The sequence below is a fragment of the Perca flavescens genome, chromosome 8 (assembly GCF_004354835.1).
Source record: "Perca flavescens isolate YP-PL-M2 chromosome 8, PFLA_1.0, whole genome shotgun sequence".
Classification (NCBI taxonomy): Eukaryota; Metazoa; Chordata; class Actinopteri; order Perciformes; family Percidae; genus Perca; species Perca flavescens.
In genome coordinates, this window is record NC_041338.1 from 33,016,328 (window position 1) to 33,043,617 (window position 27,290).

Sequence of the window (27,290 nt, forward strand, 5' to 3'; positions counted from 1 at the left end):
AGTTAGTCAGTTAGTCATGACCGTTACGGAAACATGGAGGGAGGGGAGGGCTTCCTCCGTTTTGTTTGAAATTTACTTGGAACCTCAACAGAAGTGATGTCATGCAGAAACGCATAGTGCACCTTTAAGCCCCCAACGTCTCCACTAGGCACTAGGATTAGGCAGTGGTTATGGTTATGGTTAGCGCTGCCTGGAAGGAGATGTTGGGGGCTTAAAACACCATTGAGACTGCTCAGCAGTCCTAGCAATAAGGGTCAAAGGTCAAACACAATGAGTTCATTTTAGTGTAGAATCTAGAAACTCACATTTTAAAAACATTGGAGTTAGACTGTGTCACAGTTACGCACACGTCGATTCGTTCAGGTTTATTTTTATCATCCAATTAGAGAGCTAAAAAAAACTAAAACTAAATGTGTTAGTCTACAAAAGATATAAAGTCAGACAATGTCCAATCCTGTAGTTTGTATTTTGGTGGTGGGCGGGGCTTAGCTTTACATCAGGAACACTGATTGGGTTTTTAAGGCTCAACGAGCTGAAACAATTTGTTCAAACAGGTGTTCAACTTTGCGTTCGGTCTGAGGATTTTGGCAGATTGTTCAACGTTTTTTTGTGAGGTCATGTGACAGTCCATTCCCCTCATGATGTCATCAGTCCTCCAGGCCGCTGAAGCCGTCGCTGAGCAGGAAGTGAGGTCGGACCACGGACAGGATGGGGCTCCGCGGGGCCCCGGCCAGGCAGTACGCCTCGTCCACGTTGACGCCATGTGATCGAAGCGTCCGCAGGGCGCCGCAGCTTTCCCTGCCGCCGTGTGACGTCACGAGGACGATGCGGAGAGGGCTGTCCGACATGCCGAACCTCTGCCGCATCTCGCCGAGCTGAGCAGAGAAATTCTGCGGAGAAAGAATGCGTATTATCCTTTAAAAAAAAAAAAAAAATCTCAGACACCAGAGTTCTTTAAAAAAAATTCTTCATCCTCAAAATGCTCACTTGTATATCAACTACTCTCTGTGTGTTGCCTTGAATTCATGAAGATAACCTTGTTTTTGTCGCGAGTCGTATGCTCAGTACTTTCCAAAACACATCAGCACGTTTGCTAAAACTTTACTATGTGCAACACTTCCGCTTCTCGTCTGAGAAGTTTGGCAGGGGCACTGCTCGTCTGTCTAAATCCGCGGGACTGTTTATGTGGAGGTGTTTTAAATGGTAAGGTTTTAGCAAAAATGCATGTGAAGTACCGAGCAAATGAAATGTTATCCACGTTTTACTTCATGAATTCAAGGCCACTCTCGGTGAGTAATTGATATCATTTTGCTTTGGAAAAATCTTCTGCATGAATTTAAAGTGCTCATATTATGCTTTTTTGGCTTTTCCCCTTTCCTTTATTGTGTTATATATCATTTTTGTGCACGTTATAGGTTTACAAAGTGAAAAAGCCCAAAGTCCACCCCAAAGGGACTTACCATCTCCAACAGAAAAACACTGTTCACCAACTGCTCCAAACAGCTCTGTTGTAGTCCAGCCTTTACTTCAGAGACCAACGTGGTCACTTTGTAACACATGTTATAATTAGGGCTGGGCGATATGGAGAAAATCAAATATCATGATATTTTTGACCAAATAGCTCGATATCGATACCGCAACGATATTGTAGTGTTGACTATTGGTGCTTTCACAAAATATTTACACAATGAGATTTTTGATAAATAATCATCAGTAATTTGGATTTAATGACTAAGTGGGTAAAGGGAAATAATAGAAACAGTTACAACAGTCTGGTAAGTTCAGAAAATAACATAACTTTACTGTAATGCAGCCTTTAAAACCAGGAAAAGACAACACTTACACCATATTACGATATCCAAAATCTAAGACGATATCTAGTCTCATATCACGATATCGATATAATATCGATATATTGCCCAGCTCTAGTTATAATGCTCGCCTAGCTGCTAGCGTGGCACGCCCTCATACTCTCTTCTGACTGGCTAGTAGTCCTTACCTAGGTACTGCACATGTGCGACTTCCAACAAAGATGGAACAAAAGTGAGATGTCTCACTCTGTAGCTAAAACAGAGAGCTCAACACACAGGGTGAAAAGAGGAGCTGCAGCAATGTGCAGTACAACAAAAATATGGTGTTTTTTGAAAATTAAACCATGTAAATCTATTCTGATATAACCTCTAAATACAATTATGATCCTGAAGATGAGCATAATATGAGCACTTTACGCAAAGATGACTTTTTTTCAGCAGGATGTTGCTGCGAGTACCTGAGCGGCCTGTCGGCTCGCCGGCATTGGGCCAGCGTCGGGCCGGTTGACGGCGTCCCCGCAGAACATTACTCTGAGCTGCTCTGATGGAGCTTCCTGCCGGTCCAGCAGGGCCGAGAGAACACCTGGACCAATGACAAAGAGGATGATTTACCTTCTAACATCATTCTCACCTTTATTATGTTTTATGATTCAACTGTGAGCTTTCAGGAGAAAACTACAATACGTTTTATCAATATTTCAACATCATCAGCAGAGTATTCGAGCCACTGTTAGGCAAAACTAAATGTGAGGTTTTGAGTATTAAGTTGAAAAAGTTTCAAGAATAAAGTCGTAATATTTCTTTGGTCCAGGCTGAAATATCTCAAGAACTAGTTGATAGATTTCCATGAAGTTTTGTGCAGACATTCATGGCTCCCAAACGATAAATCCTACAGACTTTGGTGATCGTCTGACATTTTTTGTCTAGCGCCAACATGAGGTTCACATTCATTGCTTTTGAGTGTAATGTCTCAGATTTGGTTCAGACATTTGTGTTCCCCTCAGGATGAATTGTAATAACGTTGATGATGTTCTGACTTTTCATTTAGCCCCATCATCAGATCAACATTTAAATTGGATTTCTGATTTTATTTATTTTTTTAAAGTCTGACCTTTCTGTGACGCCTGTGGCGCCTCATTACTGTCCGTCGACAGGAAGAGTTGCACGTTATTTTTCTGTAAACTTTCGACGAAATCCTCCTCGCTGGAAAAACAGAACCTGCTGACTTCAAGACCTGCAACAGAGCGGTGATGACATCAGGACAGGAAGTCATCAACACGACTACAAAAACTCCAACACTGATCAGGGGCTAAAGGTTAAAGTTAGATTACCGTAATGTCTGGTGCTGCTGCTGATGAGGGTTAAAGTAAGATTACCGTAATGTCTGGTGCTGCTGATGATGAGGGTTAAAGTTAGATTACCGTAATGTCTGGTGCTGCTGATGATGAGGGTTAAAGTTAGATTACCGTAATGTCTGGTGCAGCTGCTGAGGGTTAAAGTTAGATTACCGTAATGTCTGGTGCTGCTGCTGATGAGGGTTAAAGTTAGATTACCGTAATGTCTGGTGCTGCTGCTGATGAGGGTTAAAGTTAGATTACCGTAATGTCTGGTGCTGCTGCTGATGAGGGTTAAAGTTAGATTACCGTAATGTCTGGTGCTGCTGATGATGCGGCAGCTCTGCTGCTGTTGCTGGCTGTCGGTGGTGATCAGGACGACATCAAACAGCAGCGACTCAGCAGGATTTTCCTCTAGCAGACGTTTGTTCACTCTCTGCAGCGCCTGAATTAGGAATTCAATTCAAATGTATCCATTAAAGCTCCAGCCTGGTGTTATTCTATATTTTTCTTATTGTCAACAAAGTTAGTCTCTTAATACTTTCTGACTTCCTGTCTGTAGCTCTCAGGTCCAATTGGTTCCTGATGAAGAGGTACATGTTTAAAGACGGCTCACAAATGTATAAATATGTCTATGCGTTTCCTTTTAAAAAAGGCTTTGGATTTTCCAGTCGGCCACTTTATCATATGTTTCTCTGATACAGGAGGAAAGAGTGCAGTTGTTGGGGACTATTTCTACATTTGGAGCTCTATTTTATACATTTGGAAAGTATTTGGTGCAGCAGGTTAGTGTGTGTGGGATTGAGTCAAAATAAACTACAGTGTGTTCATGGTAATGAAGGAAAATATGACTTAGTGCAACAGTGTGGCTCATTGATGTGTTTTTAATAGGTTTTGGAGCTCTATTGCACAAATAATTAGATATTTGAATTAATAAATATAACTACATACAGGTCACACACACACACACACACACACTTTAAAGTGAAGGAAACTGACCTGCAGCAGCGGGAAAGCCACGCCCATTCCGTACACATCATCACCATCAGCTCCAGATTCAAACACTGCACGAGACGTTACCGCGACAACGACTGCACGATCAGCATCTTTCTGCAGAGGAAACACAGAACCTCTTCATCATACTAAAAACACTCAACACACACACAAACAGACAGTACCTATATGAAATCACCAGAAGTCCAACATGGAACACTACTTTGTATGATTAAAATTGTATAATTCGAAGTGAAACCTGGCCAATGACCTCATACAGACATTTTAACTTGATTATTCGTACACGTTTGCATGTCAGAACACACCATGATATTGTACAATTTCTCACTGTCTTAACCTTTAAACATTGTTCATTGCTACCCCCCTTAATGTACTGTTCTTATTTTAACATAAATACAAATAAAAATGTACTTTTAATACAACATTTATTGTAAAAAGAACCTTACTAGAACGTTAACATCTACAACGTGTGTGTGTGTGTGTGTGTGTGTGTGAACCTTGGTGGTTCACATGCACAAGTGGCAACATGACAACATGAACTGTGTGTGTGTGTGTCTTTATGTGTGTGAGTGGGTGCACATGTGTGTGTATGTGTGTGTGGGTCTGTGTGTGTGAGTGGGTTTACATGTGTGTGTGAACCTTGGTGGTTCACATGCACAAGTGGCAATGTGACAAAATTAACTGTGTGTGTGTGTGTGTATGTGTGTGAGTGGGTGTACATGTGTGTTTATGTGTGTGTGTTTGTGTGTGAGTGGGTGTACATGTGTGTGTATGGGTCTGTGTGTGCGTGCATGCATGTGTGTGCGAACATTGGTGGTTCACATGCACAACTGGCAACAAGACAACATGAACTGTGTGTTTGTGTGTGTGTGTGTGTGTGTGTGTGTGTGTGTGTGTGTGTGTGTTTGTGTGTGTGTGTGTGAAGAATGGGCACACAGGAAAGTTGTAGGAGTGTGTGAATGGAGAGAGGACTTTCATCTCCTGGATGAAAATTATACTATTTCCCTTTTGTTTCTTATGCCGGTCATTATTTACCATAAACAAAAAAAGTGTGACCAAGTTGAATAAATCACTCAGAATTCAAAGAAAGTAGAGTCACAATGAATATTATGTGTTCAGATGCCTTTTGTGAATGATATCATAAGGTCTTGAGGCAATCTGATGAAAAATGCCATATTTATGTTACAGGGAATGTGTAAATCGGTCATTTTTAACAGGTTAAGGAATCATTTTGCGTGTTCTGTGCAGTCAGCTTCTCTACCACAGCAGCCGTGACACACAGTGTTAGCCTAATATCCTCGGTTCCCGAATCCCTATAACAAAATATTGAATTTTAGCATTGCGTCGTAAACTGGTGAAGTTTAAAAAAAGGTTAAGGTTAAAAAATGACTCAAAAATGATATATTTTGAACTAATAGGTCCCGTTCTACAATTCGGCATTCATTACATACATACATAGATCAAATTTACATATAATTTTAATTTTTAAATTACGTTTGTCCCTTTTAATTTTCTCCGACTCCGACTCAAACGGCACGTTTGTAAGATTTTGTAAGAGTTCAAACTTGTGCTAAATAGTGGGCTGCATGGTGAAGATCCAGAGTTGGATGGGTTTGGTTCTGGAAGTGTGTGGTCTTACCTGTCTGTCTTTGTAGATAAGACAATCCGACCTAACATAACTCGCCTCTGGGGAGTCTTACCTGCTTCACGTCGGTGTTCTGGATCGTGGAGACCATGTCCGCCTCTCAGCTGAACCCTGTAGCTTAAAAAGGGTCTTATAACGGCTAAGTGTATATCTACTGGCCTTTTCACCTGTCGCAACCATAGACCACAACACAGTAAGTAGTACAACAACCTTGTCTATGACAACAGACAACAACTGAGCTGGCTGTCAAACTAACTTCAAATGTTCCTACAGAAACAGTCAACTGTCTGCTCAGGGTTCCGCCCATAGACAGTATATGGTTCCGCCTCAGGATGTATCCGCCTGCCTTTCGCTGTAACGCATGGTAACGTAACGCCCGACGTTCGCTTCAAGACCGCAACGTGATGGCGTCACTTCCTTGTTTGTCTGCCTGCCGCTGGGCGACCCCGCCCACAGTAGTGATTATTGTGTCTGGTACAGAAACGCGGTCCGGTTTTTACTCCGCAAAACCTCCTCGTCTGGACTAACTGCTTAAGACAGAAGAGGGAGGGCGGTCTGGAGCGGGTCTGAGAGAAGCTTGGTCCGGTTTGGAACGGGTTTGACCCGGTCTGGAACCTTGGTAAAGAGAGCCGGAGGGAAAGTTTGCTTCAGCTTCGGTTCACGGTGAGAAAATCCTTCCTCGGTTCCCTCTTTCTTCTTCCCACCCTCTTCATCTCAGTCCTCTGGGGGTGTAGGCTACAGGTGTGTCCAGCGTGGACCGGTTCGCGGTTCCTGGGGACCCTCAGATCCGCAGGTGATTGGCTGTCACCGGTGCAGGATGTGTGTGAACTGTGAACAGAAGCGAAAGGATAATATTGTTTTATGTTATCAGAGGCTCAGACCAGACTGTCAGTAAAACAGCCAGTTAACTGTCTGTCTATTTCTGTCACTTAAAGGTAAAAGGGCAGTAGGCCGTCAATCAGCCAGTCAATAAGTCTCGCTGTCAGTCACTTTAAAAGCACTCACCAATTCTGTCAGTAAATACTCAGTTGTTAAATCGGCAGGCAATCGATCAATCAGTCAGTCAGTCAATCAGTCAGTCAGTGTATCTGTCAGTCAACACAGAGCCAATATAATATATATTCACACTATATTTAAATGACTGAATTTAGAGTGAAACCTGGCCTTTGAACATTACAACTAAAGTATTCTTACCCAGGTTTTAACATGTCAGAACACACCTTGCTATTGTACATTTTTTTCACTGTCTTAAGGAATAGTTTAGCTTGTTCTGTGCAGCCAGCTTCTCTTGAGTCTTTGAAGACACTGCCCTAAATGTACCCTCATATAATTGTCTCTGGTACAAATCCCTATTACAAAATATGCAATTTTAGCATTGCATTGCTAGCTGTTTAGGGTGTGTCTCAGTTAAAAAAAATGACTTATGGTGTATTTTAAGTTATTAGGCCATGCTCATGAATTCGGCATTCGTTAAATACACTTTACAGCTATTTTTCATATAATTTTAACTTTTGAAATACATTGAATTATCTCCCACCCTGACAGGGTTGTGTGTCAGAGTCTCACCTGTAAAGACAGTGCTGGAGTGGGATCCAGGTGAAGAATCAAATCAATTATAAGAAGCAGTCATACCAGTCAGACAGCTCTGCTCAGTGATCCTCAGACTGAACAAACAGCCTTCAACAGGCTACAGACAGCAGCCGGTTAGCTTAGCTTAGCATAAAGACTGAAAACAGGGGGAACCAGCTGGCCTGGCTAAGGCTCAAGATGACAAAATCTACCTCTAAAGCTTACTTTTTAACACAATGTATCTGGTTTGTACTAAAACTGAAATGTACAGATGTCAATTTTCTATTTTAAGGCGGTTATGTTCTGGATTCTTTGAGCAATTGTCAGGCAACCGTTGGGATGTCTCAGGCAAGAAATATTCGGACTCAACCCCCTTAAAATGGCAAGTTGTTTATTTTTGTATGGATTAAACAAACCCAATGAAACGTCTGTACTAGTAGGGATGCACGATATGAGGAAAGTATCTAATTGCGATTATTTTGACTGTGAGAGGCTGCTGCAAAGAACTCAGCCTACATGGGGCGCACGCTCTACTGGGTGAGCTAGAGGTTGCCCCACAAAGATGTTTTCCTTTAGTCTGTAGGATAGGATTTGTAGGCCCAAGACGTCTCTGCAGCCCCACACTACTTAATTCAGAATGGTTAGACACATCATTTTTGTTATTTAATGTATACTCTGCAAGTGTGCTGTGTGTCTGATATTTTGCTCCTGCAACAATGTTATTTCTCATTTTTTTTGGGATCAATAAAAAAAACTATCTATCTGTAATTTGCATTTTACAAATATTGCACCCACCCTGCAATTTGGATATTGCACCAGTCCATGTTGCGATTTTGATTAAAATTGTGATTAATTGTGCAGCCCTATATTATAGTGAGCTTTAAATGTGCTGGTATTCAAGATTCAAAATACTTTATTGTCATTGTATGAACACAACAAAATTATATTATTGTTATTAGAATAGAGAAAAAAAAACAAATAAAAAGGCATTGGACATAGTACTCATATGAGCATTTTAGCTTTAGACAGAGCCAGGCTAGCGGCTTCCCTGTGTTTCCAGTCATTATGCTAAGCTACACTAACTGGCTGTTAGCTGTAGCGTTATATAACTGACAGTTTTGAGAGTGGTATCAATCTTTACATCTACCTCTCTGCCAAAAAGCCAGTAAGTGTTTTTTCCCAAAATGTCATACCCTTCCTTTTAAAGAAGGAGCTGTTTGTGGGCGTGTTGACTGACAGATGTCTCAACCTATCACCCTGTGCTGTTGTGGTTGTAGCCTGCTCGTCCCTTCAGCCTCTTTCCCCGAAATTAGCTCCTAGTTTGGGGACCACACAGCCTCCTACACACATGTTTTATGACCCCCCTGCTTGAGAGCAGAGAATGAAACATGATCAGGGGGGAACATTAAGCAGATGATGAAACATTTTCTCTTCCCTGAGCAAACAGTTTGATGAGTGGAGTGTCTGATTGGCTGCCTACTCTGTTTGTATGAGTCTTTATGGGAGAGGTCGACTCTCCCTGGGTCAATAAAGCTTTATGATCACTAAGTGTTGAAGGAGCCTCACATTCAGGTCAGTCACAAGACTCATTAGAAGCAGAAATTGTTGTTCTGTTTTCTCTATTTCTTTTTTTGTGCTTTTCATCCAACTGTAGTTTCAGGTTCAGGGGAGATTTCTGCTGCCGGTTAACGTGTTGAATTATCTCCCAGGATGTAAATGAACAGCAGCTTCACCGTGTGTCAGATGCTCATACTGATGTTACAAACTTGTACGTCAGTGTTCTGGGAAACCGAAATGTCCGAAACCATGCTAGCAACGAATGTTGGGGATAGATTACTTAGTCTGTGCGTTACTTTAGTCCAGACAGAAATATCTTAACAGCTGTCCGAGGGTTTCTACAGAGATTTATGTTCCCCAGAGGATGAAGCTTTGTGACTTAGGTAATCCTGTTAATGTCATTTTGCCTCATCGACCTGATGATGGAGCTAGAGGAAAAGTCAGGAGAACAAAGTTGTTAGCCTGACAAGTCAGACCCACATGCAGATGTTGGGTCTGGGAACTCACCACTGGCAGGGCTCAATCTGAGGGGCGGGATAAATGGTTGTCTTTCATATTCCCTCTTCACATAATAAGATAGCGCTACAACCAACCAGAGCAACGAAGAAGGTAGAGGACTTAGTTGATAGATTAAACTTTTGCCGTATCCGGTCGGCGAAACTCCGAACACATCTTCCTTTTTAAGAATGACTTCAGTGCCGTTCTTTGTTCTTTTCTGAAAGAAAAGCTTAAAGTTCCCATGACATGGTGCTCTTTGGATGCTTTTATACAGTGGTGTGAAAAAGTGTTTGCCCCCTTCCTCATTTCCTGTTCCTTTGCATGTTTGTCACACTTAAGTGTTTCGGAACATCAAACCAATTTAAACAATAGTCAAGGACAACACAAGTAAACACAAAATGCAATTTGTAAATGAAGGTGTTTATCATTAAAGGAGAAAAAAAATCCAAACCATCATGGCCCTGTGTGAAAAAGTGATTGCCCCCTAAACCTAATAACTGGTTGGGCCACCCTTAGCAGCAACAACTGCAACCAAGCGTTTGCGATAACGTGCAATGAGGCTTTTACAGCGTCCTGGAGGAATTTTGGCCCACTCATCTTTGCAGAATTGTCCTAATTCAGTTACATTAGAGGGTTTTCGAGCATGAACGGCCTTTTTAAGGTCATACCACAACATCTCAATAGGATTCAGGTCAGGACTTTGGCTAGGCCACTCCAAAGTCTTCATTTTGTTTTTTCTTCAGCCATTCGGTGGTGGACTTGCTGGTGTGTTTAGGATCATTGTCCTGCTGCAGAACCCAAGTTCGTTTCAGCTTGAGTACACGAACAGATGGTCGGACATTCTCCTTCAGGATCTCTTGGTAGACAGCAGAATTCATAGTTCCTTTTATCACGGCAAGTCTTCCAGGTCCTGAAGCAGCAAAACAGCCCCAGACCATCACACTGCCACCACCATATTTTACAGTTGGTATAATGTTCTTTTTATGAAATGCAGTGTTCCTTCTACGCCAGATATACTTGGACACACACCTTCCAAAGAGTTCCACTTTTGTCTCATCGGTCCACAGAATGTTGTCCCAAAAGTCTTGGGGATCATCAAGATGTGTTCTGGAGAAATTGAGACGAGCTTTGATGTTCTTTTTGCTCAGCAGTGGTTTTCTCCTTGGAACTCTGCCATGCAGGCCATTTTTGCCCAGTCTTTTCCTGATGGTGGAGGCATGAACGCTGACCTTAACTGAGGCAAGTGAGGCCTGCAGTTCTTTGGACGTTGTTGTGGGGTCTTTTGTGACCTCTTGGATGAGTCGTCGCTGCGCTCTTGGGGTAATTTTGGGCGGCCGGCCACTCCTGGGAAGGTTCACCACTGTTCCATGTCTTCGCCATTTGTGGATAATGGCTCTCACTGTGGTTCGCTGGATTCCCAAAGCTTTGGAAATGGCTTTATAACCCTTTCCAGACTGATAGATCTCAATTACTTTCTTTCTCAATTGTTCCTGAATTTCTTTGGGTCTCGGCATGATGTGTAGCTTTTAAGGATCTTCTGGTGGACCTTACTGTGTCAAGCAGCTCCTATTTAAGTGATGCCTTGATTGTGAACAGGTGTGGCAATAATCAGGCCTGGGTGTGGCTAGAGAAATTGAACTCAGGTGTGGACAACCACAGTTATAGTATGTTTTAACAAGGGGGGCAATCACTTTTTCACACAGGGCCATGATGGTTTGGATTTTTTTTCTCCTTTAATAATAAACACCTTCATTTACAAATTGCATTTTGTGTTTACTTGTGTTGTCCTTGACTTTTGTTTAAATTGGTTTGATGTTCCGAAACACTTAAGTGTGACACACATGCAAAGGAACAGGAAATGAGGAAGGGGGCAAACACTTTTTCACACCACTGTATAGACCTTAGTGGTCCCCTAATACTGTATCTGAAGTCTCTTTTATATAGACCTTAGTGGTCCCCTAATACTGTATCTGAAGTCTCTTTTATATAGACCTCAGTGGTCCCCTAATACTGTATCTGAAGTCTCTTTTATATAGACCTTAGTGGTCCCCTAATACTGTATCTGAAGTCTCTTTTATATAGACCTTAGTGATCCCCTAATACTGTATCTGAAGTCTCTTTTATATAGGCCTTAGTGGTCCCCTAATACTGTATCTGAAGTCTCTTTTATATAGACCTTAGTGGTCCCCTAATACTGTATCTCAAGTCTCTTTTATATAGACCTTAGTGGTCCCCTAATACTGTATCTGAAGTCTCTTTTATATAGACCTTAGTGGTCCCCTAATACTGTATCTGAAGTCTCTTTTATATAGACCTTAGTGGTCCCCTAATACTGTATCTCAAGTCTCTTTTATATAGACCTTAGTGGTCCCCTAATACTGTATCTGAAGTCTCTTTTATATAGACCTTAGTGGTCCCCTAATACTGTATCTGAAGTCTCTTTTATATAGACCTTAGTGGTCCCCTAATACTGTAACTGAAGTCTCTTTCTTGAAATTCAGCCTTGGTGCAGAACTACAGCCACTAGAGCCAGTCCCACAATGAGCTTTCCTTAGGATGTGCCATTTCTGTGTCTCTAGCTATTGAGGAGGAGAGAGGGGGGGGGGGGTCATAAGGAGCAAGGACCTTGGACCTTTTAACTCCAAGTCTTCCAGAGTTGCGACCAAAGCCGATTCGAAAGACCGCTGTTGTAAATGTTTGTGTGAAATGTCTCAACTATTGGATGGATTGCTGTGAAACGTGGTACACACTTTCATGGTCCCCAGAGGATTATTTGCAGTAACTTTGTTCTCCTGACTTTTCCTTTAGCGCCATCATCAGGTCAATGATGCAAAATGACCCTCTAACACTTTATTTATTGTTTATTGCAATCAGGTTATTATTGAATGTTTTGTGGATCATTTCAAAGTGTTTCCTCTCCTCCTCCAGTCTCTGCAGCGCCGCCGGCAGTCATGTTCAGGTAGAGACCGGCTCCACGGCGCCCACCATGCGGAAGCATCTGGACAGGATCCGGTTCCGGGGCCAGAGACGGGACGAGTTCCTGGATCTGGTCGATTCGCCCAACACGTCGGACACCGAATGCACCGAGGAGGCCGTGACTAAAGCTCCGGTCTCCGTCAGAGAGCCAGAGGAGCAGAGGGAGGCGGAGGGAGAGCAGCAGAGTGATGCCCAGGTACAAAAACAAGAACACCACTAGGGCTGCTCGATTAAGGCAATACATCTGATCACCATTATTTTGGTCAGTGTTGAAATCACGATTATTTCATTGACTTTTGGAAAGCTGTTGCAATTATTGAATTAAAAACAAACCAACAGTGAAAACACCTTGAACTGTAAAATATCCCTTACTACTTTGACTGTTTGAGCTTTTATTTATTTTCATTCAGAACACAAGACAAAATAAGAGTTTACTCGCAAAATGTAATGTGCAAAATAATTGTTTCTCTTGATTACTTTGTTTTTGTGATCGTTAGGAGCCAAATTCTAGTCTGGCTCCGCCTTCCTACATACTTCCGTACACCGTCTGGGTTTGCGGTATATTCTTGGGTTTTCTCCGGCCAAATCTTAACCGGTCCAATCAGCGAACAGAGGGAGTGGCTGAGAACGATGACGTTGAGAACGATGACGTTGAGAACGATGACGTTGAGAACGATGACGTTGAGAACGATGACGTTGAGGTCGTGACGTGAGCTAGTTTGAGTTGTAGTTTTGTAAAGGCGGAAGGAGAAAGATGTGAGCAAAGCCATTCGGTCCGTTGTGGCAACGCCGCCGAATATCCAGAAGGGGGCCATGATCTCGTGGCCCTCTTCCCCAAGGGGTTTCAGGAAAAGTTTGATTTTCCAGCTCGCTCCGTTAGCGGTGAAGGAGTTGGCTAAGGCTAACGCTAGCGATGCTAAGCCGACATCAAGACCAAACGTTAGCGATTGGTTACGGCAGATCCAGAGTGGCTCTGGGCTGATCAAATAGTTTTAAACTTCAGAGTACCTGCCTTCAAGGAAGTTAACACTGGTCAATGGAGAGAGGCCAGACTCTCTGTACAAATGAAATGGACCAGAGTCTGGTAGGACCAGGCTAGTGTACCAGAGTCTGGTAGGACCAGGCTAATGGACCAGTCTGGTAGGACCAGGCTAATGGACCAGAGTCTGGTAGGACCAGGCTAGTGTACCAGAGTCTGGTAGGACCAGGCTAATGGACCAGTCTGGTAAGACCAGGCTAATGGACCAGAGTCTGGTAGGACCAGGCTAATGGACCAGAGTCTGGTAGGACCAGGCTTGTGTACCAGAATCTGGTAGTACCAGGCTTGTGTACCAGAGTCTGGTAGGACCAGGCTAGTGTACCAGAGTCTGGTAGGACCAGGCTAGTGTACCAGAGTCTGGTAGGACCAGGCTTGTGTACCAGAGTCTGGTAGGACCAGGCTTGTGTACCAGAGTCTGGTAGGACCAGGCTAGTGTACCAGAGTCTGGTAGGACCAGGCTAGTGTACCAGAGTCTGGTAGGACCAGGCTAGTGTACCAGAGTCTTGCTCTCGTTTGGCTCTCTGTGAAGGCGGTCGCATTTCTCTCCCTCTCCTCCCGTTGCCTACCCTGCTTTGCTCTCTCGTCTAGTCTTTGTCTCTGTGTACTTCTAGAGTCTCTCTCTCTCGGCACTGCTCCTAAACTACGAATTATGGATTTGATCAACTGGTCTTTCAGCGCAATTGACACCATCTTCTCGACGAGAAGCTCGGGTTCGGGGGAACCTGACTGCCCTGCCGGGACGTTCGCAGCTGGCTACACGATGCACCCGTGGGAGAGGTGGCGGATCGTGTGTCTGGCGGTTCTTTCCGTGGAGGACATTGAAGATATCTACCTATTCGGAACCACAATAACAGGTCTTTTGCTGATTGGCTCAGGCACTGCCCTGGTTTATCGAGAAATTAAGAAGAAGACGGGAACCGAGCAAAATACCAGGCTGCCCGTCATGGTTGAAGCCGTGGGCAGAGCTGTCGGAACTCAGATTGTGACTTTGACCACCATGAGCCACACACCATGGGCCAAAAATTGGATACCATCTTGGAGAGACTATCAGCTCTGGATAGGCTGGACAACATCTTGGGGAAACTCACGGTTTTGGCAAGGAAATTTGATCGATACGGAGACCAGAGGGGACATTTCAGAGAAGTCGAGAGTGACTAACTGCGGCTCCTGGCCCTAAGACAAAACAAATTCCAATCTTATCTTTTTCGGCTCCCTGAACCAGCACTGGCCTTGGCCGAGGCCGGTGTTTAATAATCGTCTCCCCATGGCCTCCCCCTGGCCTCCCCCACTGCAGCGAGGCACACTCTTGCGTTACCTACCCGATTCCCACAGACACCTGTTGATTGTTGACTCGGACTGGGTCCTGTTTCAAGCCTGACTCCATGGCAACCAGCTGTGTATCGCAATGACAATCGTGCGGACTGAGAAAACCAGATTACGGGGGCCAGACGTAGCTTGACTACTCAGGCCAACATACACACAAACTCTTCCATATATACAGATATGCAATCACCCCCCACCCCCAATCCAGCGCTTTCACCGCTTCTACCTCCAGTGAGGCGGGCGGGTCTGTGACCAGCGCCTTTGTTTGGCTGCAGGACCAGATGTCTGCTTGCCTGTGCTGGACTACCTGCACCCCAACACCCCCCCCCCCATGCCCCCCAAGACTCCCCTCACCCATTGCGTGTCTTGTGTGCCCTTGTATTGGTTATGTGCTTATGTTGCTGAGGTGTTTTTTTCCTGTTCCCACACTGTGCTCCTAGTGGGGGCATAGTCTGGGAGTTGCCTTTTTCTCCTCATCACTCCTCATGTCATGCTGTATTTTCTTTACCCAATGTATGTTTGTATGTACCTTGTAAAGCCCTTGTTGGTTTCTTATCTGTGAAATGCGCTCTATAAATAAAATTGGATTGGATTGGAGAGTCTGGTAGGACCAGGCTAGTGTACCAGAGTCTGGTAGGACCAGGCTAATGTACCAGAGTCTGGTAGGACCAGGCTAGTGGACCAGAGTCTGGTAGGACCAGGCTAGTGTACCAGAGTCTGGTAGGACCAGGCTAGTGTACCAGAGTCTGGTATGACCAGGCTAATGGACCAGAGTCTGGTAGGACCAGGCTAATGGACCAGAGTCTGGTAGGACCAGGCTAATGGACCAGAGTCTGGTAGGACCAGGCTAGTGGACCAGAGTCTGGTAGGACCAGGCTAGTGTACCAGAGTCTGGTAGGACCAGGCTAATGGACCAGAGTCTGGTAGGACCAGGCTAGCCAAAATCATAATCGCGATTAAAATTTGATTATTTGCACAGCCCTAACCCGGAGGCCCCCCCAAATAAAAGATAAACACCTGCAACTGATTTCATTTCACTGTTGTGTAATTGTTTTTTTATTATTTTCCTGTCGCCCTGTTTGTTTCAGGCTGGTCCAGGATCCTTTTGTGCAGCTCTCCAAGACGACTCGAGGACAGACCTTAACGAGGTCAAAGGTCACCTAGAAATCGCCTTGTTAGAGAAACACTTCCTACGTGAGTCTTCTGACTGGCCAGGCCCTCTGTGTGTTTCCTAAGACTTCAAATGTAACGATATTAACATAAGAAGAGACATTAAATACAATGAATTTGTTTTTCTATCTTATAAACAAAGTGACAGGTCTGCATTAGCTTTTAGCATCACCTGGATGTTGATCTGTGGAGTGAAATCTGTGAGTTCTATAACTTCATACTTCTGACGTTTAGTTTTCTTCGTGAGAATCTATTCTTAAAAACAACAAATTTGAAATATAAATGATCTGATTGCAGCTTCTTAACTTCTAGTTTCTTCACTCCTCTGCGACAATAACTGAATATCTTTGACTTGTGGACACAACAAGACTCAAACAAACAAAAGTGGAAAAAAGTAAAGTGTCCCTTTTTTAAAATCTGTGGCACGAGGAGGTGTGTGTGTGTGTGTGTGTGTGTGTGTGTGTGTGTGTGTGTGTGTGTGTGTGTGTGTGTGTGTGTGTGTGTGTGTGTGTGTGTGTGTGTGTGTGTGTGTGTGTGTGTGTGTGTGTGTGTGTGTGTGTGTGTGTGTGTGTGTGTGTGTGTGTGTGTGTGTGCTGTCGGGGTCATTGTGGCCTCTCACTTGAGTTCGCAGTCAAACGTCCCACAGCACAGCAGCATGCTGGGTAATCCGTCAATATCTGCCTGTCAGCTTTACGTAACACACACACACACAGCTATTAATAACCCTGCTGACTTAAACACACACACACAAACAAATACATTTCTTTATATTTCTGGGAATTAATATTGATAACATTTGTGGTATATTTTGTTTTATGTGCAGTCTATCCTACGTTCCATCAGATAAATTACAGTTTGTATCTTTGAAATCAAATGGAAAAGGCACCCGAAGGATGCTAGAGGTTGCAGTAAAGTAGTAGTAGCACAAAATGTCACCTGAGCAGCTCTCAATGAGCGATAATAAAATTGTGAAACCACTGCTCAGAGGTACTCAGCTTGTCTCCATCATCATCTGTTTCAGAGGAGGAGCTGAGGAAACTTAAAGAGGAGTCCAACGTGGACTCCCTGAGACAGGAGCTGGAGAGGGAGCGCATCAGGTGCATCGAGCTGGAGCAGAAAATCAACGACGTCCTGAAACCCAGGTGGTTATTTAAAAAAAAGTCATTAAAAAAGGAGCTGGTATAGCTTGTTTTTTCCGGTGGTTTTACGCCGACACTTGACCGGCCGTTTCTGTCACTTCACAGACTCGAAGACTCCCCTTCTCAGACACCCAAAGCCCCGTCTCCTCCTCCTCCACCTGCAGTCAGCAGTACAGGTGAGCTGTTCTTCAAACGCTTACTGGCCACTTTATTAGATGCACATATACGCCACCTTTATCTGCCTCTGAGATTTCAAACGTACAGAAAGGACTTACGTGGTACGTAGGGCTGGGAAAAAAATCGATTTGATTTAAAAATCGAGTTGGTAGGTCAAATCGATTCATATTTTTTTTTCAATCCAAACACAGTATAAATAATTTTGGATGTTTAACAATCTTTGTTGCACACTGCACAGACTTTTCAGTTAGAGAAAGGGTTTGCCTTTGCAATTTTGTTTGTGTTGATGCACTTTAATATAGTATTAAATATAATTAATACAATAAATATATATTTTTAAAATATATTTACAGTTCGCAGTTATTTTGTTTTAAATGGAAGAGGGGGAAAATCGACTTGAATCGTAAATCGAGTTTTTTAATAAAAAAAATATTTTAGGGAAACAAATTGCCCAGCTCCAGTGGTACGTAAGCTAAAAGTGGACACACTTGAATAAAAGTGGTAAAATGTTAACGACCACGTCGGTTACCTTCCTCAGACTCTTTTCTTTTCCCGTCCTCAGACAAACACAAGGACACTTTGTCCAGCAGCTTCCTGAAATGGCTTTATGATCGTTTTGGCGTTTATATCGAGGACTTCAGCTTCCAACCGGAGGAGCAGACGGTGGAGGCGGAGGAGCCGCTGAGTGCCAAGAGGTGAGGAGTAAAATACAGCGATTGGACATATTTAGGAAAACAGTGACTTAAATCAACGATCAACTGGAGCTGTAACATACTGTATGTTTTTTTTTTATTGTGGTAAAAGCTCTGTGTCTTAAATCTAAAATGAATACCTGTTTTCTGATCCACAGGTTGACTGAAAACATGAGACGGCTCAGTGAGTATTTCTCTCTGATTTGAACCCTAGCCTGACCAGCCAGACCCACATCCAGATGTTGGGTCTATGAACTCACCATTGGCAGGGCTCAATCCGAGGGGCGGGATAAACGGGTGTCTTTCATATTCCCTCTGCACGCAATAGGATAGCGCTACAACCAGGCAGAGCAACGAAGAAGGTAGCGGAGCTAGTTGATAGATTAAACTTTTGCCGTATCCGGTCGGCAAAAGTCCGAACACATCTTTTTTAAGAATGACTTTAGTGCCGGTCTTTGTTCTTTTATCAAAGAAAAGCCATAGACTGTATATTATTAATATTAACAGTCTATGAGAAAAGCTGAACTGCAAGTCTTCCAGAGTCGCAACCAAAGCCGATTCCAAAGTCCGCAGTTCGCCAGCAGCAGCGGCCATCTTCTTTGTTTTCAAGTAGCGGGGGATTCACGTGGAACCGTCGCAACTCTGCCGTCATTATGTTAAGCCCCGCCCACCGACTCTATATACACGATGTGATTGGCCTGACTAGAGTTTGGGTTTTCCAGCACCAACGGCGAGTTGCTAGACGACCCTGGCTGCAAATTACATTTGCTGCCGCTAGGGTGCGTCTAGATTTCTATGCTAGGCTGCAGGAGTCTCACCCAACACATCCAGAAGTTGATGCATAGACTGTATAAGTGAAGACAGAACTTCTTGATCGCCCCCTGCTGGCTGTCTGCAGTATAGGTCCTAAACCACGTCCTCTCCGTGTTAGCAGCTGGGACATGGGCCAAACTAAATAGTCAAAGTACACGTCAAATCAATGTTTCCCAAAGATGTTTTCTGTCAATTTTAGGTATCTCTCATCACGCTGATGTTTGTTTGAGTGTTAATTTTCTGATACGTTTAGTTTTTATTAGTTATTTGATACCATAAAAACGAAGTGAAACGTCATGATTGACAGCTGTGATTGACTTACGATTGGTCCAGCCGGTGTATGGGTGAGACTTTGATACCACTGCTCCAAAGCCTGATCACTACTGTGCAGACTCTGGCTCCAAAATGACAAGATGGCAGCGCCCCTATCCGGGATATGTTGTTCACTTTTGTACAGCGGGAGGGAGTGGAGACGCGTTGTCCATCTTTACTCACAGTTTATGAACGTATCACATCCACATACTTTTAGCCACATTCTGTCCTTCAACTCACTTAGATGCTTTATTTTACAGGTTATTTAAAACAATACAGCAGACACAGAGCTGAGGTTTCTCTGTCACGATAACTTCTCAGTCTGTGATTGGTCAGTTGGTCCGTTGTTGTGTTTCTCAGTCTGTGATTGGTCAGTTAGTCCGTTGTTGTGTTTCTCAGTCTGTGATTGGTCAGTTGGTCCGTTGTTGTGTTTCCAGAACGAGGATTCAAACCTGTGACCAACTTCAAGAGGAACCTTACTGCCCTATCCAGCTGGAACTCTGTCTACACGTCGGCCATCGCCTTCATTGTGAGTCCACACACACACACACACACACACACACACACACACATATATATATATATATATATATATATATATATATATATATATATATATATATATAAAAAATGACGATTTCTAAATCGCTCCAATCTATTGAATTATTAAGAACTATTTCAATATAATTTACCAGTCCCTCCAGAAAAACGCAATTATGCGATCACATAATTCAACGCATAATCAGCCAAAGTTGCATATTGATGCAGGGGAGAGGCATTTTTTCAAATACGGCGCACTTTTGCCGCATAAATTGCTGATTTCCGCGCAAAATATGCGGGGCTTGCATGATTTCATAATCCCCGAATTGCTGTTGCAAAAAAGTCACATAATATATCTTAGCAGAAAGTTGAAAAATGTTGCGTTTACTTCACATAAGAGCAGCCATTTTCCCCTGTTGCCATGGGAACGTCATGAAGTGACGTAATTACACGACGTGAACATCATCTATAAGCAGGTGTTGGGGGGGCGGGGGGGGGGAAATCATTTTTTTTTTTTTCATCAAACCGCAATTTTTGCAAGTTCCTGCAATTTCATCGCATAAAATTGCATAAATATCATATAGCATATTCCATCGCAGTTTTTAATAAAACGTGCTGCATAATCAACGATTTTTGCCTGCAACAATCACAAAAAAACTCAGCATTTTTCTGGAAGGACTGATTTATCTGCTTCATAAATTATTTAGAGAATGAACGAGGGGAAGTGCACCTTTTGTGATATTTTATGTTTTAATATGTTTTACTGAGTACTTGTTGCATTACATTTTTTTTCCCATGAAGACACACTGCTTAATTTCTGTGTGTGTGTGTGTGTGTGTGTGTGTGTGTGTGTGTGTGTGTGTGTGTGTGTGTGTGTGTGTGTGTGTGTGTGTGTGTGTGTGTGTGTGTGTGTGTGTGTGTGTGTGTGTGTGTGTGTGTGTGTGTGTGTGTGTGTGTGTGTGTGTGTGTGTGTGTGTGGAACAGGTCTACATGTACGCAGCGTGGCACGGCTGGGCCGTCCCCATGTTCCTGTTCCTCGCCATCATCCGACTCTCCTTAAATTGCCTCATCGCCAGGTCAGTGCAAGCGCCGCCCCCTTCCTCTTATGTCAGCCAATCACAAGGCCAGAATCACAAACTGTAAACCAGGTTCAGTACCGATTCTCTGCTATGATAATAGAATAAGCGCCATTTACATCTCATGTTTCTCAAACTGTGTGTTAACACACTTTAGATCTACGCTCTATTGCCACAGCTGTGGAGTAAGATCTGGCTACACCACAGATACATTCCAGGATAGGAGTAAAACCAAAGCTCTCGTTGTTTGATTTTCTTTAAGCCAATCACAATTGTCTTGGGCGGCGCTAAATTCCAGATGCAGCGCAATGGCTCTGCAAAATTAGTCTCAGGAAGGGACTTCTTTTTGGTGGAACATTTGCACCCCGATAAAAGCAACTCCACCTGAAATATTAAATGAAGTTAGCTGTTGTGCTGCACACAATACAGCAACGTGAGCTATTTAAATTAGCTGGATACATGGTTAAACCTCATTGACTCTTACCAGTGTATCGCCGTGTGCTGTCCACATTAATCCCACCAATCGGTCCCAAAACGTGGTAAACGAGTAAATGCCATAAACATATTCTTTGTAAATCTTTACACTTATTCACAGAAAGAACCAAATAGGCCTGCCTTGTTGCACGATCGACATTTTCTTCAAAACTTTTCCCCTTTCAGCGTGCAGCTTGCTAGTTTGAAGGTTGTCGTTGTTCCCCGACGTGAACAGAGTTTTGAGAACACACCGAGAGCGGAAGGTGAGGGACATGTTAAGCAATTATCCTGGAAATGTACTTCCGTTGATCCAGATTAGCCCAAAATGATCCAGGGACGCTTTTGTTACATGATACACTTAACTACTGCAAGCCAGCGTCATACGAATGAGCCTTTGATTCTGGGTTGCGTTAGGAGACTTTGACCCTAGTGTATGTACCTGCAAGCCTACAATAGTTAAATCTTTAAAGCTCCTTAAGAGGAAATGGAACAAATACTTGACACACAGATATGTAATGAGTGTGAAAGGACCTCATAGCTACTTGTGTGTTCCCATGATGCACTGCTCTCAGAGGCTGGAGGATCCAGTGGAGCATCGTTCCTGAAGTCTCGGAGCCTGTGGTGAGAAATCTCTCTTCACACTTGTGTTTGTGTTCGATTACTTTTAGATACTTTACTTTTCATGCAACTTTACGCCATCTGATGTTTTTGTTTCACAAACATGAATTCAAATCACATTGAAGAAATATAAAATACATGTGAGGGTGTTGTAGAAACCTGTAATAACTTTATATTTTTATATATATATATATATATATATATATATATATATATATATATATAAAATACATACATGCATATACACACACATACACACACAAATATATACATACATACATACACAGTCATGGGAAAAAATTAGGACACCCATGCTAAATTTGACTAAAAAGAGGAATAAAAAAAATCATCTTTTGAAAATTGATCTTAATTTTTACTAAAAAATTAGTAAAAATCCAACCTTTAAGGACACCAATTTTCTTTGTGAATGAATAATGTATCGTAAATAAATAAACGTTCTTCCTTAAAATACAGGGGGCAAAAACATCTGCTTGCCTCTATGGGAATTTAACATAGGGGTGTACTGACTTATGCCTCCTGTATTTTAAGGAAGAACATTCATTTATTTACGATACATTATTCATTCACAAAGAAAGTTGGTGTCCTTAAAGGTTGGATTTTTCCTCATTTTTTTTAATTAAGGCATTAAGATCAATTTGCAAAAAAATATTTTTTATTCCTCTTTTTAGTCAACTTTAGCATGGGTATCCTAATTTTTTCACATGACTGTGTATATATATTTCTACAACACCCTCACACCCAAAAGACATGCTAAAGGTAAAATGTAGATATAAAAAAATCACCAGTACATTTTAAGTATTAGTTTTTAAAAGACTGACAGGTGTCTGTGTTCATGACTTGACTGTCTCCTCTGTTTTCCAGGAGCCTCCTAAAGAAGACCTGACTGTCTCGGAGAAGTTCCAGCTGGTTCTGGACGTCGCTCAGAAAGCTCAGGTGAGACGTGACGGAGAAGTCGGAGGCTCTACGTCACAGTGGGACACCTGCCGACAGATTTTACAACATATGTTTTCTTTTTGTTTTTTTTCTTTCGTCCTCACAGAATCTGTTTGGGAAGATGGCCAACATCCTGGAGAAAATAAAGAAGTGAGTTTTTCTGCCCACACTTTGTTTCAGGTTAGAGTGAACCGATGATTCATACTCAGATCTTTAATTGCGCGTGTGTGTGTGTGTGTGTGTGTGTGTGTGTGTGTGTGTGTGTGTGTGTGTGTGTGTGTGTGTGTGTGTGTGTGTGTGTGTGTGTGTGTGTGTGTGTGTGTGTGTGTGTGTGTGTGTGTGTGTGTGTGTGTGTGTGTGTGTGTGTGTGTGTGTGTGTGTGTGTGTGTGTGTGTGTGTGTGTGTGTGTGTGTGTGTGTGTTTTCTCAGTCTGTTCATGTGGGTTCAGCCAGAGTTGACTCAGAAGCTGTACATTGGTCTGTGGGTGGCCTTCATCGCCTGCTGCCTGCTGCCGTTCAAACTGCTGGGATTCTTCATAGGTACTTCATATACACAGTTTATACACTTGCATACTGTGATAAGTAATCATCTATTTTATTAACTTCACTGTACAGCTCCAACACAAAGTAACACAAAAATGACAAGCAGTCATCAGTGAATGTTCAGGCAACACTCTGTTTGTCTCTCAAACAAAAGTTTTTAATTCTAAACTCTAAACTAAACTCTTAAGTTGTATAACCTGGGACTTGATGAAGTCACTTGGTTTCCACACTTGAATCCACTTATTTAAGTCTTATTGTTTTGTTCTGTTGTGTAAATAGTGGATTTATATAAGTTGCTTCTGTGCTGCCCCACACCTCCACACAGTAACTAAAATATTATAAAACAACTGAAAAGTACAACATTGGAAGTGGCTCACAATTTAATATGTATTTTACTGCGATGTTGTTTTGACACTTCTGTCGTTTCACATTTTGGCAAATTGGCACCATTTGAAAGTATGCCGAATTAGCTATTCATAGTTGCTGTCTGCAGTGTACCCATGGACGTGCAGAGAACTATCGCTGGATACCTTTTGATACTAAAGAAAACTTTAAAAAGGTGATTATTCTCAAGTTCTGCACCTATAAGGAGAAGCTTTTTTTTCTGTGGTTTATAAGCAGATTCATGAGCTTTTTGAGATGAACAGAGGAGGTAATAATGTATCCTGGGGAAGTGTCCGTCACGCTGAATCTAAGAATATGTGTTTCATGTCTGTGTTCAGATTTGACTGAGTTATGACTGCGAGAAGAGCACTCACCCTGCATTTAAGCTTAATTATGTGATTTTTAGCCATTTTTGGGAGACAAAAACGAGCTGACAGACACACAGCTATGAATTATTACCAGCTTGTATAGTATTTGTTAAAATGTTAGCAGTAACTACATCCAACAGACACACGGAAACATCTCATTAGAGTAGTGTTTGTGTCCAGCTGATGAGTCCAATGTTCACGTTTTAGTCACCCTGAAGGGTCCCGTTTACATGTCACTGGTTCTAGGAGTGCGATTCAGTTCTGCGGAGTGTCTCTGATTAGTGTCCTCCTCCTCAGGTGTGTACGCAGGTATAAAGTTCTTCATCATCGACTTCATCTTTAAGAGTTGTCCCAAGCTGCGGCAGCGTTACGACACACCCTACATCATCTGGACCAATTTACCCACCGACCTGCAGCTGAAGGAGCGCGGCAACACCACGCTGAGCAGACGGGTCAGTTTGAACTCTTAAATAAAAAAAAAAAAAAAAAAAAAATATGCCGCTCACCGACCGAGGCGCTGGTCGGAAGTCAGCCACTGGCTCACATATGTCCTGGTTCTTACTGGTCCCAGTGGGTGGTCTCTGGTCTGTGTTGGTTTCAGTTCTCTGTTGTTTTTCTCTCTCAGCTGTCTGAGTGTGAACAGGTAGGCTCTTAATGTGTATGTTGTGTGTATTTACAGTCGCAGTGTAGACATCAGTTGTGTTTCGAGATGTAGAATCAATGCTGACATCAATGATTGTATGGTACGTGTACACTGTGGCAGTTTTTTGACTGGAGGGATCGCCCCTTTTTACTGGCCCCTATACAAATTCTTTGTTTTGTTTTGTTTTTTTTAGAAGAAAAAGTCAATGTCGAGTGGGTTGTTTGCCCCAGTCCATTGGGCAACCCTTGTTGAACCGTGCACTAGCAGTTATACATTTCTCCACTGACAAGCAACGAAAACAGGCTACACCCTCCTACAACCACAATGCCTGCACCTGATTGGACGAGCGCTTCACTCGTGGGCCGTCTGCTCCCGGATTTTAAAAGGGAACCAACATGACGGCTCGTTTGGAAACAAAAATAGTTGTATGAAAATAGTTCACCAAAATGTGTTTCTGAAAACATTTTTTGCAAAAAAATAAGCTATGCAGTTGCTGACTCCGTCTTCATTTTAGATCGCCAACAGTCAGTTTAAAAGATTTTCGTTGAGTTCCCGTGCCCCTGATTTGCATAAAGTAGCCTGGACCTCAACTTCATGCAAATGAGGAGCGGGGCAACTCGACGCCCCATCACTCAAAAGTTGCTCCGACGCTACCAGAATGCATTGCCCGGCTGCTTACAAAACGAATGGCAAACGTGGAAATGACGCTGCCAGTGGACACGTACCATAAATGTACAGTCTAGTAACGGTCCGTTAGATAAATATATCCCAAAAACCCTGTAGTCAGATTGTCAGTGAGGGTTTTATTCCTGCTCTCCAGAGGATGATGCCTTTAGATTGTAGTAACCTTCCCTCTAGCGCAACGTTCAGGACAAACCTCGGTCAAAACTTACTTGAATTTTCTGGGTTTTACTCAGATTTTATTTCAGATTTGTATCCAAATTTTATCTTTGTACCTGAACTGAGTTGAGTTCTTCATGGTTTTTACCCGAGATTTGTGTCTTTCCTTGAATTTATGGTCTGAAATTTGGGGTTTTAAACTAAATTAGCCCAACTCAATTTTCAAGTTGGATCTTATACCAATTAGCAGATTTCGGCCTCAGGTTTCACTGGACCGATGCTTTAAAGTGCAACCCACGTTGGCGTTGTCACGCAATGTTCAGACATTCCCTTTTAGATTTAAATGACCCCTTTTCTCTAGCGCCTTGCTTTAGGACAAACTAGAGTAGTTAGATTCTACCAGTTTTTCAGGTTTGTATCAACACTTTTAAAAAGTTTTCATGTGAATGTTTGTGTCAGATTTTTTTCCACCATTTGGGGGATTTAAATACTATTTTCTACATTAAAGTTGTGACGGCTCCTAGGCCTCAAGACCTATTAAGTCACCTGACACCTGGATGAACTGCTTACTCACATGTCTATAAAGAGGAGTGCCTGGGCAGTCACTCTCTGTCTCTCTCCCTCCTCAAGATTTCCCCATGTCATGACCTGGCTCAAAGCTATGAGAGAATGTGGAGGAACACACATTTTGCTCAATTAACTCAAATGTATTTAAATAAACACAGTTAAATGAGCTATCAGTTTATCAGTAATGTGTGTAGTGTTTGAAGGTGTAGCAATGTTAGAACGCAAAAGTAACCCAACCCAAAGTCCAAACAAACCAAGCAACCTTAGAGAGAGAGAGAGAGAGAGAGAGAGAGAGAGAGAGAGAGAGAGAGAGAGAGAGAGAGAGAGAGAGAGAGAGAGAGAGAGAGAGAGAGAGAGAGAGAGAGAGAGAGAGAGAGAGAGAGAGAGCCCAGGCACTTTATGGACATGTGAGCAATCCGTTCATCCAGGTGTCAATCCTCAGTCCTTATTAGCCAATCCCCAGAGCCCAGCAACCAAAGGGACTTAATAGGCCTTGAGGCCTAGGAGCCGTCACAAAGTTAATGTTGGTTAATTCCTCTAGTGCCACCTTCAGGACAATCTGAATTGTTTTTGTTCCGCTTACGGATACAAATCTCTAAATCATCAGGATATTGTTCTCTTCATTTTGAGGCTATAGTAGATTATATAGATTTTAGGCACTGGTGCTGATTTGCTGATCCAGTAACTGCCCCCCCCCCCGTCCGTCTGTCCAGCCCACTGCGACGAGCATCCGAGGGAACGTCGGCGCTGCAGCTCCTCTGGGCGTCAGCCGGGACGAGGACGGAGGACGCTACCACGGCACCAAGAGAGGAGTTTTTCACGAAGTCTTCAACCTGCCGGAGAGTGAGCGCCCTCTGACAGGTGGGAGAGGAACGACAGGATGGGGGGGAGGGTCAGTGGTGTACTAGTCTCACTTTGCCAGACCGTCCACACGCTGCGGAGCGGAGGAGGGTCTGGCTAGTCCACACAGCATTCGGGGATGGGAGAAAAACGTGCTCTGGTTTATTGGCATCTCTTTAAACCAATCACAATCGTCATGGGCGGGGCTAAGCTCTCCCCATGGAGCCGCTGCAAAATAGTCGTGCAAGATAAAACTCTGATTGGAAAGATAATCTAGCTAGCTGTCTGGATCTACCCTGCAGAGGAGCAGTCAACCATTAGTCCTCATAGTTTAAAATTCCAACGCAAAGAAAGCGGAAGGAAAAATACACATGT

General features: G+C 43.0%; 2 protein-coding genes across 3 annotated transcripts in view; one reads left to right on the forward strand and one right to left on the reverse strand.

Moving 5' to 3' along the window:
- Positions 1–6,492, reverse strand: LOC114560176 (cytosolic 5'-nucleotidase 1A). Of its 2 annotated transcripts, XM_028585350.1 has the most exons (6): positions 5,860–6,492; positions 4,145–4,255; positions 3,455–3,590; positions 2,923–3,045; positions 2,270–2,394; positions 1–890 (listed from the first exon to the last, which is right to left on the reverse strand). In XM_028585350.1, exons 1-6 carry the CDS (start codon positions 5,893–5,895, stop codon positions 648–650), a joined length of 774 nt encoding a protein of 257 aa, XP_028441151.1. In that variant the 5' UTR covers positions 5,896–6,492; the 3' UTR covers positions 1–647. The 2 variants fall into 2 exon arrangements, with proteins under 2 accessions (XP_028441151.1, XP_028441152.1); XM_028585351.1 differs by lacking the exon at positions 2,923–3,045.
- The window catches only part of LOC114560175 (GRAM domain-containing protein 4), a 25,440-nt gene continuing 4,396 nt past the window's right edge, over positions 6,247–27,290 (forward strand). The window contains exons 1-15 of the mRNA XM_028585349.1: positions 6,247–6,467; positions 12,357–12,600; positions 15,855–15,960; positions 16,958–17,078; positions 17,181–17,251; positions 17,815–17,947; positions 18,103–18,128; positions 19,507–19,598; positions 20,594–20,685; positions 21,732–21,780; positions 22,660–22,731; positions 22,838–22,881; positions 23,161–23,270; positions 24,323–24,477; positions 26,789–26,936. Of these exons, the coding sequence (XP_028441150.1) occupies positions 12,415–12,600; positions 15,855–15,960; positions 16,958–17,078; positions 17,181–17,251; positions 17,815–17,947; positions 18,103–18,128; positions 19,507–19,598; positions 20,594–20,685; positions 21,732–21,780; positions 22,660–22,731; positions 22,838–22,881; positions 23,161–23,270; positions 24,323–24,477; positions 26,789–26,936 (1,405 nt within the window). The 5' untranslated portion in view covers positions 6,247–6,467; positions 12,357–12,414. The remainder of the gene's footprint in view (positions 6,468–12,356; positions 12,601–15,854; positions 15,961–16,957; positions 17,079–17,180; positions 17,252–17,814; positions 17,948–18,102; positions 18,129–19,506; positions 19,599–20,593; positions 20,686–21,731; positions 21,781–22,659; positions 22,732–22,837; positions 22,882–23,160; positions 23,271–24,322; positions 24,478–26,788; positions 26,937–27,290) is intronic.